Raw genomic sequence first — 13,836 nt, forward strand, 5'->3', positions numbered from 1 at the left:
ATGGAAGAAATGATATGGTGCCTTAGATTTGCTATAATCCAAGGGGGGCAACGTGGGACACAATGTGAAGGATCATAACTAAAACAAGACTGGTCATATGGTGGTAACTGTTGAATCTGGGCAGTGGGTACGTGGGAAGTCATTATTCCATTCTATTTTTGTGTATATTTGAAAGTTACCGTAACTTTTAAATTTCTTTTTAAAAAAAGTAAAATTCCTTCCTCAAAACGTCCCCCTTCCCTAACAAAACTAATATTAAAATTCAACTTAGCCCTAAAGGAAAATCTTGCAAATTTAATGGCCTTACACCTCTATTTACTACAAAAAAAGTACTATCTATTGAATATGTAGTTTTAGAAGTTCTAAATCTCTGTCTCTCTCTGATGTAGATGAGAAAAACATCCATTTTCTTTTTAATAAGCAAGCGTCTTGAATACAGAGGACAGGTTTATTTTATCTATAATACCTAATCCTCAAACTCTTTAAAACTTGCCCTATCCTGGAGTAGACTGACAACCATAATCTCATTCTTCAGGAGCGGATAGTTGCTTTTGATACCTTTAAAACATGAAATAACTTTGCTGAATTATTTTCCAACTAACATATATTTTAATATGAATGGCTAATGTAACCCAAATCCATCTAGCATGACAGCTAAATTGCAAAACCAAAAGGAAGGTATTTCTGGCAAGAAACACCTTTTAAGTACTACGGATGTTTGAGAGGTAGAAAGAAGACAGTTGTGATTTCATTACTCAGTAATGAATGGGAACCTTCTAGGTAATAGTCATACGTGAAGATATTTTTTCCTATTAAAGTCATCGACGTATAAAAGCCATTTCTACTACAATCCGCGAAGGCAGCATTCAAACAAATCACGGGGATTTTGCAAACGGCATTTGCATTAGGAGAGCTTTACCATCTGAATTTCCAGGATTTCATGTCCAGTGTCTGTGCCATGTCAGTGACTTAAATAGCGCATTAACAAATGAAGTTCAGTCTCCCTTTTCTCAGTTTTTGGCCCACTCTCCATTTCTCCTATATCACCATTAACTACAACAAAGGACTTACACCTACCTAACCCATTCCCCCCACCTCCATTCTGGTAACCATCAGTTTATTCTCTACAGTTAAGAGTCCTTTTCTTGTTTTCCCTCTCTCTCCTTTTTTCCCCTTTACTCATTTGTTTTGTTTCTAAAATTCCACACATGAGTGAAGTCATATGGTATTTGTCTTTCTCTGACTGTCTTATTTTTCTTAGCATAATAGTCTCTAGCTCCATCCAGGTTGCTGCAAATGGCAAGATTTCATTCTTTTTGATGGCTGAGTAGTATTGTAATATTCCATTGTGTGTATGTGTGGATACACATATGCTCTTCTTTATCCTCCTTTATGCACTCATCAGTTGATGGACAATAGGGCTGTTCCTATAATTTGGTTATTGGAGATAACGCTGCTATAAACATTGGGGTGCATGTATCCCTTTGAATCAGTATTTTTGTATTCTTTGGGTAAATACCTAGTAGTGCAATTGCTGTATCACAGGCTAGTTCTACTTTTAAGTTTTTGAGGAACCTCCATACGCTTTTCCAGAGTGGTCACACCAGTTTGCATTCCCACCAATAGTGCAAGAGGGTTCCCCTCTCTCCTTGCCAATACCTGCTTCTTGTGTTGTTGATGTTAGCCCTTCTGACAGGTGTAAGACGATACCTCATTGTAGTTTTGATTTGTATTTCCCTGATGATGAGTTACGTTGAGCATATTTTCATGTGTGTGTTGGCCATCTGTATGTCTTCTTTGGAAAAACGTTCATATATTCTGCCCACTCTTTCATTGTATAGTTCATGTTTGGAGTGTTGAGTTCTATAAATTCTTTATATATTTTGAATACTAACCCTTTATCAGAGGAGTGCACTTGTTGTGATGAGTACCAGGTGGGGTATGGACATGTTGAATCAATATATTGTACACCTGAAACTAATATCATACTGTATGTTAACTAACTGGAATTTAAATAAAAACTTCAAACAAACAAAAAAAGGACTTGCAAGTCTTTTTATAAATGAATTAATAACTGAAATTTTGTTTTGTGTCTAGCATGCCCTGAATGTTTCCCACATCTCATGTATCAGTTTTTAACTTTATATTTTTGTGTGATTGTTTAATATTTACCTGGCTCGATGAAGTGTAAACTCCAAGAAGTCAGAGACTGAGTCTGTTTTGTCTATCACTGTATTGCCTGACATCTGACATTTGGTAAGCACAAAATTCCTATTTGATAATTCATTACATGAAAGAATGACTTGAAAAAGTTTATATTTATCATGAGGTCTAATTTCATCATTTTTGAAAATTACTCAATCTTTCTAGCTTTATTCTAAAACTTATACCTCCCAATCCTTAAAAATTTAACAATGGTATCAAATAAGGGGTTAATATCCAAAATATACAAAGAACTGATACCACTCAAAAACAGAAAAACAATCTGATTACAAAATGGACAGAAGAATAGACATTTTTCCAAAAAATATTCAAATGGCTAACACGTATATGGAAAGATGGTCAATATCACTAATCATCAGGAAAATTCAAATCAAGACCAATGAGATATCACCTCATACGAGTAAGAATGGCTATCATCAAGAAAACAAGAGATTAAGTGTTGAGGAGGATATGGAGAAAAGGGAGCCCTTGTGCACCACTGGTGTTTAAGCTGGTAGCACCACAATGGCAAACAGCATGGAGATTCCTCAAAAAATTAAAAATAGAACTACCATATGATCCAGCAACTCCACTTCTGAGTATGTATCCAAAGGAAATGAAAACAGGATACTGAAGAGATATATGCACTTCCATGTTTATTGCAGCATTATTCATAGTACCCAAGATATGGAAACAATCTAAGTGCCCAGCAGCATTTCAACGGGTAAGGAAGATGTGAAAGCCATAAGAAGGAAATCCTTCCGTTTGCAACAACATGGATAGACCTTGAGAAAATTATGCCAAGTGAGATAAGTCAGACAAAGATAAATACTTTCTGAGATCCTGTATATGTGGAAACTAAAAAAAAGCTCAAGTTATAAAAACAGAAAGTAAAATGGTAGTTACCAAGGGCTTGGAGTTCAGGGGTGGGAACAGAAGAGATGTTCAAGGATACAAATTTGCAACTAGTATGTAAATAAGACATGAAGATCTAAGGTATAGTGACTATAGGTGACAATATTGTGTTATAAACACTAAAATTATGAATACACTAGATCTCAATTATTCTCATTCCAAAAAAGAAATATATAATTACACACTGTGATGGAGGTGCACTGTTGCATATTGCATGTATTATATATCTATTGTATAGTGCGATATATAAAAATATTAAATCAACACATGGTACACCTTAAATTTAAAAACATTTAACAACGGTAACATTTCAAAGATGTTTTCGCCAGAAGACACAAATATTCATAAGATATGTAGAAGTTTTCCTCTTCAGCATTTTGTTACTCATAAAAAAAGTATCTATTTCTAGGGATTTCAGCTAGTATGTTATTTTCAACCAAGTCAAATTTTACTTGAGGTGGCCATCCCAGATTTAGGTGCCATTACTTCCTGACACAAGATTGAGTTTTCCTTCTGTGAAAAATTTTAACTAAGCACATGTTTCTCATGCAGTGTGAGATTTGTCACACTGTTCCAGGGATTCATGATACGACACGGAAATATAAAACTGGGCCTGTTCCAACAGCAAGAATCGAAAGGCTAATTTTTCTTCCCTCTGCTTGATGTGATAGCATCATAAGGTTGTCAGCAAGAGACATCTATTTTCTGTTACTCTCTGAAAGAAAAGAGAGCACACCCAATTACTAATTTTCAAAAAGCGCTTTTTAAAAGGTAACACTGCAATTTATCTGACTCTCAAGATGGGATTAAAAAAAAAAAAGGCCAGAGACATCAGTCCAGTATTTCATTTTACCCAAAGATTACTAGCTTCTGATGCACAGAATTTGTCAGATATCATTCATTATACTTCCCAATCAGAGAGAAAGTAATACATTTAAGGGCAAGAAAGAAACTAAAAATTCAAAACTCTGAGACCTACAGTACTTTATTCATGCCTCAGTTTCTTCATCAGTGAAACAGAAGAGATTATTTTTATTGTTACTTAGACTTTGGTGAGCATTTGCCGTTATTCATAAAATATATGCATAAAATGTTTGGTATGTGATAGCCCAGTACAATGTCATAATTTAATAATTTCTTCTTACCAAGTCATTGTTATGGATGAATATTAAATTCAAGATAAAGAAATGAACACATTTTCACATATATGTATTCTTTGCAATATAAAACCAAAACATAAAAAAAGCAAGATAACAGCTCAAAAGCAAGTTCATGTGCAATAATGTAACCTATATTTTAAAAATAATATGATGCTCTTCCTGAGGTGGCCACAAAGAAGCAGTGCAGACAAACAACCCAAAAGAAGGGGGAAAAAGCTGTTGCTTACTTGCAGTTGAAGAAAGTAAGGAACACTTGGCCTCAAATGCTGCTGGTGTTTCTTGCCGATTTTTTGTCTCATGGATCTTTTCCTCCTCTTGGCTGGGTGTTGCTGACATACCCATTGGGTTTTCTCTGCCAACTGAAATTAAGATTTTAAAAGATGCCATCCTCTCAAAATCACTTGTTTTTTCTCAGAAAACTCACCATATGTTCAGCTATGCAAGTTTCAGTTTTGCTATTGTCTCCATTTCAATGCCTAGTCAAATCTTTTCACTCTGCATTACATACTTACCAGAAAATGACTTTTTATTCTTAGCAGCAGGCTGTGCATGAATGGTATTCCTATAAAATTTATTCACTGATTTGTAAATCCAAGCAATAATTTAACACCACAGTATGAATCAAATAACTTATTCAAGATGTTTTTCTTATGGATTCTAAACAGAAACTCCTTTGACAATTTGGTACTTTGCCTTCCTCAGAAGGGGAAACTGACTAAAACATGATTCAAATAATACTTCCTGTTACCTTACTAAAATATGAAAATCATAGAAATATATCAAATAAATATATATGTATATATGTACATACATATATATAAATATATGCACACACACATATAAATGAAGAAAACATTAGCTATTTTTCTGCCTTTCATTTAGAAGCAAGTGTTCTGGTATTTTGTTCAGGAATAGGTATCTCTAGTCTACCTGAATAATAACTCCAATTTTATAGCATATGTTCCTAAGTGCTATTTGTGTTTAGGATTTCAAAGTTTGAGTTGTTTGTGTTTCATTTTTAGGCATCAGCCATAGATGAGACCTCATCAGCAACAAAAAATTATACAGATGTCTGATTCTACACATTAATAAATAATAGCAGCTACGTCTTAATACCACAATTACAGCCAACAATTTAAGATGACCCGTAAGACATATGCTAGCATGAGAAGGCGCAATGCTCTCATAAGTACGGTTAACAGAAATCAGCAACACTAAAACACATGGAGTCATGGCACTGACTACACAACACTGGTATCTGAAGAACTGCCCATGATTATATTGTCATAAATAACCTTATAATTATTTGATATCATATGATATAATTTCAGGCAATAATCATCTTTTAAACACCAAACTCTGGAAAACATAAGGTTTTCCATATGGTTTATTTACAATGCAATGCTTAGACACTGGAGATTGATGCTAACAAAGGAACTTTGAAATATTAAAAAGAAGATCAGAAATAACTAGAAATATGTCCACTGAGGGTAAATGGACACTTACAGAAAAGAAATAAAAAAGATTCCTAAATATAATATACATAGCATCCATTTTCTTATGGTCCATTAAGGGACCCATAATTAAGGGACTACATTATTTACAAATAATGTAAAAATCCAAGATTTACAAAGAGAAAATAAACTCTCCCCCAGTCACTGCCATAAGCATAAGAATAAATCAATGCATAACACGCGGCTTTGACACTGATGAGGTCACAGCCCAGGAGGAGAACACATGAACAATGACCTCTGCTATATATCGCTGAGTGCTGTAATGTACAACGCATGCACAGGTGCCTCGCACAGAAAGGGCTGTACAACAGTGAGCCTAAGCAGACTCTGAAACAGGAATAAGCATTTCTTACCTCAATTCTCCCACACTGGCTTTTCAAGATTCTACCTCATCTTCAAAACGAATGTCAAATTTTTATAAACACAACAGTTGTCTTAATAGTAGGAAACCTAGGATCTAGACGACATTTTCCGGATACGTCATCTAGGATGGTCCTGTCCTTCTGTACAGAACACTGCCCATCTTGCCTTGGGGCCACGTGGGTCACAGCTGGAGGTCCAAAACCCAGGTACCAAACAGCCATCCAGTGGATTCACAGCCTACTCTGAATTGCGGTAACTCTTACCGGTGTGCTCTCTCTGTCTCACGTTCACAATTTAAACAGGAGTGTGGAAATTTATCAAACATAAAATCAAACCTGTGATAAAGGTGAAAGAAACAGGACTGTCTAGCTGGCAATCGTACCAGAAGGTATGTATTATTGATAGCTGGGATTGACTGATTAATTTGCTCATTTCAGATAGCATCTCAGTATACCCAACAGTTTGGTAGCATCAAGATCAACCAGACAGAAAGGCTCTAACTACAAAAAGTGAACTAGTACAAACATTTTGGTTCACTGAATACCAGCTATTTAAAAAAGGCAAAATAGGGGTACCTGGGTGGCTCAGCTGGTTAAGTGTCCTACTTCAGCTCAGGTCACAATCTCGCGGTTCATGAGTTCCAGCCCCGCATCGGCCTCTGTGCTGACAGCTCAGAGCCCGGAGCCTGCTTTGGACTCTGTGTCTCCCTCCCTCTCTCTCTCTCTCTGTCTTTCCCCAGCTCATGGTCTGTCTCTCTCTTTCTCTCTCTCAAAAATAAATAAACCTTAAAATTTGTTTAAATAAATAAATAAATAAAACAAAAAAGGCAAAATACGCTAAAACACAATAGCAATGTGTCATGCTCTTATGGCATATATATTTCAATCTATAAAATATATTTTATTATATGAAATATGTTTTTGCCATATTCTTCTACATAAGATCATAATGTACACATTCAGAATCTGATGATCAGGTATATGACAGTATTCACTTGTATTCTGAAACTTGAATGATCTTAGAAGATTAGTATGAAGTGAAAATGAATTTTCCAAACATACTCTAATAAAAACTTCCATAAGACTTAAACCTGAAGGAGATTCCTCATATTATAATAAAAAATTAACATCTGAACCATATCTTCAGTCCTGAATTTTTTTTCAAGTTACTGATACCCAAGCCTCATGGTTTGAATACAGAAGGTGGCTAATACCATCAAACCAGACTGGAATTTGAGTAAGAAGTGGCAAACTTTAGGCATAACTTAAGTCTCAGTTATGATACTTATAAAACTGGAATATACCCAGTTCACTGTTACTTAAGTGTTCTAAAAAAGAAACAGTGTATTAAGGTTAATGGAGGGGTGCCTGGGTGGCTCAGTCGGCTGAGTATATGAGTCTTGATTTCAGCACAGGTCATGACCCCTGGGTTGTTGGATCAAGCTGATCCCACGCTGAGCATGGAGCCTGCTTAAGATTCTTTCTCTTTCTCCCTCTGCCCCTCTCCCCCACTGGCATGCTCAAGAAAGAAGGAAGGAAGGAAGGAAGGAAGGAAGGAAGGAAGGAAGGAAGGAAGGAAGGAAGGAAGGAAGGAAGGAAAGAAAGGAAAGAAAGGAAAGGAAAGGAAAGGAAAGGAAAGGAAAGGAAAGGAAAGGAAAGGAAAGGAAAGGAAAGGAAAGGAAAGGAAAGAAAGTTAGCTAATAGAAAGTCACAAGTTATACTGATCCAACATTCCCTAAGAAACTCCAAGAACACTGTGTTGTTATTATGTGGAATTATAAGCGTGGGGTTTATTGTCTGGAACAATGGGATTGAACACACTTCCAAATAATCCATTGAGAACCTTCTCCATGGGCTCAGTGTAATAACTGACTATGTAAGCATATGAAATCAAATCTCTTCACACTTTCTCCTATGTATAGAGTTCATAGTACTGTGAATGTAAATTCATGATCAAGAGAATAAATATGTTTTGCTGCACAAGCCAACTATTTCAACTAAATGGCAGTAGGAACAATGACTTTTTATTATAAATCCTCAAGACACCATTAATTAAACCAAATTCTAACCAAATTATAGACAAAGAAACCAAGTTACAGAGAAGTTATATGATTTGTCCTAAGTGATTACACGAGGGAATGAGAAGATAACTCCCCAAGAATCCATCAATTCTAAGTTATAAAAAATACACCATGATGAATCAGATCAGAAACTAATGAAACTGAAAACAGGACATCAATAGAGAAAATCAATGTACCAAACTCTGATTCTTTGAAATGATCAATAAAATTAGTAAGTCTCTTGTCAGACTAAGAAAAAAAAAAAAGATGAAAGAACACAAATTACTAACATTAGAAATGAAACAGATGACATCACTACAGATCCTATGGACATTAAAAGGTTATAAAGGAATACTATCAACAATTCTATGATCTCAAGTTTGATAACCTAGATGAAATGGACTAATTCCTGGAAATCTAACAATTTGCCAAAACTCACACAAGAAGAAATAGAAAAAATGGATGGTCTTAAATCTATTGAAGAGACTAAATCAATATTTAATAATCTTCTAAAACAGAAAACACCTGGCTCAAACAAATTCACTGGTGAATTTTACACCAAAAAATTTAAAGGAGAAATTACACCAATTCTCTACAATCTCTTACAGTGGATAGAAAAAAAAGGAAATATTTCCTAACTCATTCTACGAGGTCAGGATTGCCCTAATACCAAAAACCAAACAAAGACATCACAAGACAAAACTACAGACCAATACTTCTGATGAACATAGATGAAAAAATCCTCAACAAAATATTAGCAAATTGAATCCAACAATTTATAAAAAAAAGATTAATAGAACAAGTCCAAGTGGGATCTATCCCAGGTATGCAAGACTGGTTCAACATTCAAAAATCAACTAATGTGAAAGACAGATACCATATGTTTTCACTCTTATGTGGATCCTGAGAAACTTAACAGAAGACCATGGGGAGGGGAAGGGAAAAAAAAGAAGTTAGAGAGGGAGACAGCTAAAGCATAAGAGACTCTTAAAAACTGAGAACAAACTGAGGGTTGATGGGGGGTGGGAGGGAGGTTAGGGTGGATGATGGGTATTAAGGAGGGCACCTTTTGGGAAGAGCACTGGGTGTTGTATGGAAACCAATTTGACAATAAATTTCATATTAAAAAAAAGCTCCATTAATACTTATAAAAGCTGCAACTACATTTTATGGAACTATATAAATAATTGTGGAAACCTTAAAAAAAAAAGAAACAAAAATCAACTAATGTAAGGATTTGTAAGTCATTGAAAATATTCTTTAGATATTATATTGATGGATATATGTCATTATACATTTGTCCAAACCCAGAGAATGTACAATACCAAGAGGGAACCAAAATGTTAACTATGAACTCTAAGTAATTATGATGTGTTAATGTGGGTTCATCAATTGTAATAAACATACCATCTGGTGGAGAATGTTGATGGGGGAGGCTATGCACGTGGTAGGCAGGAAGTATATGGAAAATCTCTATACCTTACCCACAATTTTTCTGTAAACCTTAAACCATTCTTAAAGAACAACTGTTAAGAAAATATGGCTGAAAACAATTCACCATGAGAAGCTTTTCCTTTCTTTATAATCATAACCACAGGGGCGCCTCGGTGGCTCAGCTGGTTAAGTGCCAACTTCAGCTCAGATCATCATCTCACGGTTCATGGGTTCGAGCCCCACGTTGGGCTCTGTGCTGACAGCTCAGAGCCTAGAGCCTGCTTTGGATCCTGTGTCTCCCTCTTCTCTGTCCCTCCCCTGCTTGTGCTCTATCTCTCTCTCTCCTTCAAAAATAAACATGAAAAAAATAATCATCATCATAACCACAAACACTTGTATAGTGCTTACTGAGTACCAGGCACGATGATAAGCATCCTACAGATGTTAACTCATGTAATTCACACACCAGCACTGTGAGGCACTCCTCATCCTTATTTTACAGAGAATGGACGTTTGGTACAAGTGCTATGAGAGCGCACAGCTAGCAAGAGGCCTAACCGGGATGTGAACAACTGATAGTGCATCTCAGAGCCTGTGAGCCTCCCTACCCTGCTTTACTTTCAAACCTCTAGCTGTTTGGTAGGTGAATCAGTCAACAAGAGTGTCATCGTAGGGCAGAGCAATGACCTCCATATGACTGTGAGCCCTGCCAGACCAACCAGTATATAAATACACGTCCTTCAAGCACACGGGCTTCTAAGGAGGTCAGGGCCCAGCATTCAGGGGTACATGCTTGGGGACAACAGGTACCTTCCCCACAGGAGAGTCTTCACATAAGTCTCCTGAAATGTAACCTTACTATGATCTTCCTAAAATGATCTCTTCCCCTGCACAAGTCCCTGATTGCTAGGAGTACCTGAAAATTTCAACTCTACCTTCTATGAAGAAACATTAATGTTTTAAAAAAAAAGGCATGGAGCTGGGCTTCTCTATATCTGTACTGAAATACAAACAAGACTCAACAGTTTTAAGGGGTATTTGTTGTTATGCTTGGTATACAGCAGGCTCAATCTATCATATATGGGATATATGAATCCCAGATTCTGTGAAATATATATATTCTAGTTAGAATATATTACTTTTAAGTAAACATTCTGCTGCTCACCACAAAACTCTAAGGAGCACCTGGGTGTCTCAGTCGGTAAAGCGTCCAGACTTCAGCTCAGGTCATCACCTCGTGGTTTGTGAGTTTGAGCCTGGCCTCGGGCTCTGTGCTGATAGCTCGGATAGCTATCGGATCCTGAAGCCTGCTTCAGATTATGTGTCCATCTGTCTCTCTCTCTCTCTCTCTCTCTCTCTCTGCCCCCTCCCCACCCTCGCTTGTTTTCTCTCTCAAAAATAAATATTTAAAAATTTTTAAAAACTCTCTAAGAGAGTTGCTTAACACTTTTTGAGTCATGGTTCCCTCTGAAAACCTAAAGGTCATGAATGAGCTTGTTCCCACCTTAAATGCACACTTATGTGTATTTGTCTACAAATTATTTACTCAAAATATGTTTACTCAATTTCAAAAGGTTCATAGACTCACACTAAAAGTTCTTACTGTAACTCAATGTTTTTATTCTTATTTACATATGACAAAACAGAGGTTAAGCCAGATGAAAAGATATATAGGGCAATGTCTGGGAGGGCCCAGAGTGCAGGAGCTTCTGTCTCCACTGAGTGGGGTGCCTCACCCTCCCAGTACATATATGTGTTCATTAACCTGGAAGCTCCCCAAACCCCATACTATTGGGATTTTAGGGAGGCTTTCTCATATAGGCATGATCAATTATTACCTCCATTTCTAGCTCCTCTCCTGTCTCTGAAGAGTGGGGAAATGAAATTAAAAACACCAAAGATTCTAATCCTGACAGGCTCTTTCTGGTGACCAGCTCCCACCCAGGAGCCATCCAGGGACCCACCCAGACTTGCCTCATTAGAACAAAAGACACTCTTAGTGCTCTCAGGACTTCAGAATTTACAAGGGTTCTAGGAGTTCTGTGCAGGAACCAGAGGGGGGGGGGGGAGGCGGGGAGTGGCAGAGACCAATATATTTTCTATTATCTCACACTGTTCTCTAAATTTTTTGTTATACCTTTGTTTATCTGATATGGCAGCAAATTCAGTACTACCCAGAAAAGTAAGGGAAAACATGGGTAAAAGTAAAGACAAATAGCCCACAAAACAGATTTTTCAATGGTACATACGAGTATAGCAAACATGAGCCTTTGTACAGCAGCCATTCTTTGTGCTTTCTTTTGTTAAAATGTGCATAGTCTAATGATTAATTAGAGTCCAAATCAATCCTGCAAAGGAACTGTTGCAATGAATTCTGCAGCTACATTTTTCATTATAGTCCTGGGTGGGGAAAATACAAACTTGACGTGGAAGCCAAAAGGCAAGTGCTACACACATGGATTTCTTCAACACTGTGGTTCTTGTCTTATGAAAACGAGGAAGTATTACTAGAAAGGCATTTTGAATAAATGTCAGTGCTTCCATACCTTTCCTCAGAATTCCTAGGATTCATGATGCTTCAATAAAATTTCCAAAGCAATATAACCAGCATTAACACAGGAAGTTGCCTCAGTATATTCAGAAATAATATCATGGTCAGCTTCTGGGAAGATGGCGGCATAGGAAGACTCTGGGATCACCGCGTCCTGCGGATCACTTAGATTCCACCCACACCTGCCTAAATAACCCAGAAAATCGCCAGGAGACTAGCAGAACAGATTCTCAGGAGCCAAGCGTAGACAAAAGGCCCACGGAAGAGGGGCCCCTCCCGAAGCGGATCTCCGAAGGAAAAGCGAGCTGAGCCTGCCCGTCTCACCCCTGTGCACCCGCCGATCCACCCCAGCTAATATGCCAGATCCCCAGCACCACAAGCCTGGCAGCGTGCAAGTAGCCCAGACGGGCCACACCACCCCACAGTGAATCCCGCCCCTACGAGAGGGGAAGAGAAGGCACACACCAGTCTGACTGTGGCCCCAGCGGTGGGCCGGGGACAGACATCAGGTCTGACTGCGCCCCGCCCACCAATGCAAGTTATTCAAGACAGCACAGGGGAAGTGCCCCATAGTCCCGCACCACTCCAGGGACTATCCAAAATGACAAAACGGAAGAATTCCCCTGAAAAGAATCTCCAGGAAATAACGACAGCTAATGAACTGATCAAAAAGGATTTAAACAATATAACAGAAAGTGAATTTAGAATAATAGTCATAAAATTAATCGCTGGGCTTGAAAACAGTATAAAGGACAGCAGAGAATCTACTTTTACAGAGATCAAGAGACTAAGGAACAGCCAGGAGGAGCTAAAAAAGGCTATTAATGAGCTGCAAAATAAAATGGAGATGACCATGGCTCAGATTGAAGGGGCAGAGGAGAGAATAGGTGAACTAGAAGATAAAATTATGGAAAAAGAAGAAGCTGAGAATAAGAGAGATAAAAAAATCCAGGAGTATGAGGAGAAAATTAGAGAACTAAGTGATGCACTAAAGAGAAATAATCTACACATAATTGGTATTCCAGACGAGGAAGAGAGAGGGAAAGGTGCTGAAGGTGTACTTGAAGAAATAACAGCTGAGAACTTCCCTGATCTGGGGAAGGAAAAAGGCATTGAAATCCAAGAGGCACAGAGAACTCCCTTCAGACATAACTTGAATCAATCTTCTGCACAACATATCATAGTGAAACTGGCAAAATACAAGGATAAAGAGAGAAATCTGAAAGCAGCGAGGGACAAACGTGCTCTAACACATAAAGGGAGACCAATAAGACTAGTGACGGATCTCTCTACTGAAACTTGGCAGGCCAGAAAGGAATGGCAGGAAATCTTCAATGAGATGAATAGAAAAAATACGCAGCCGAGAATCCTCTATCCAGCAAATCTGTCATTTAGAATAGAAGGAGAGATAAAGGTCTTCCCAAACAAACAAAAACTGAAGGAATTCATCACCACTAAACCAGCCCTACAAGAGATCCTAAGGGGGATCCTGTGAGACAAAGTACCAGAGACATCGCTACAAGCATGAAACCTACAGACATCACAGTGACTCTAAACCCATATCTTTCTATAGTAACACTGAATGTAAATGGACTAAATGCGCCAACCAAAAGACATAGGGTATCAGAATGGACAAAA

At 37.6% G+C, this 13,836-nt stretch overlaps 1 protein-coding gene across 1 annotated transcript in view; it reads right to left on the reverse strand.

The window, feature by feature from the left end:
* Positions 1 to 250: 250 nt before the first annotated feature.
* Positions 251 to 13,836, reverse strand: part of RP1 (RP1 axonemal microtubule associated) — a 198,362-nt gene continuing 184,776 nt past the window's right edge. Inside the window, exons 17-18 of the mRNA XM_053208184.1 lie at positions 4,505 to 4,636; positions 251 to 3,832 (exon numbers count right to left, since the gene is read on the reverse strand). Of these exons, the coding sequence (XP_053064159.1) occupies positions 3,816 to 3,832; positions 4,505 to 4,636 (149 nt within the window). The 3' untranslated portion in view covers positions 251 to 3,815. The remainder of the gene's footprint in view (positions 3,833 to 4,504; positions 4,637 to 13,836) is intronic.

This window comes from Acinonyx jubatus, chromosome F2, assembly GCF_027475565.1.
Source record: "Acinonyx jubatus isolate Ajub_Pintada_27869175 chromosome F2, VMU_Ajub_asm_v1.0, whole genome shotgun sequence".
Lineage (NCBI taxonomy): Eukaryota > Metazoa > Chordata > Mammalia > Carnivora > Felidae > Acinonyx > Acinonyx jubatus.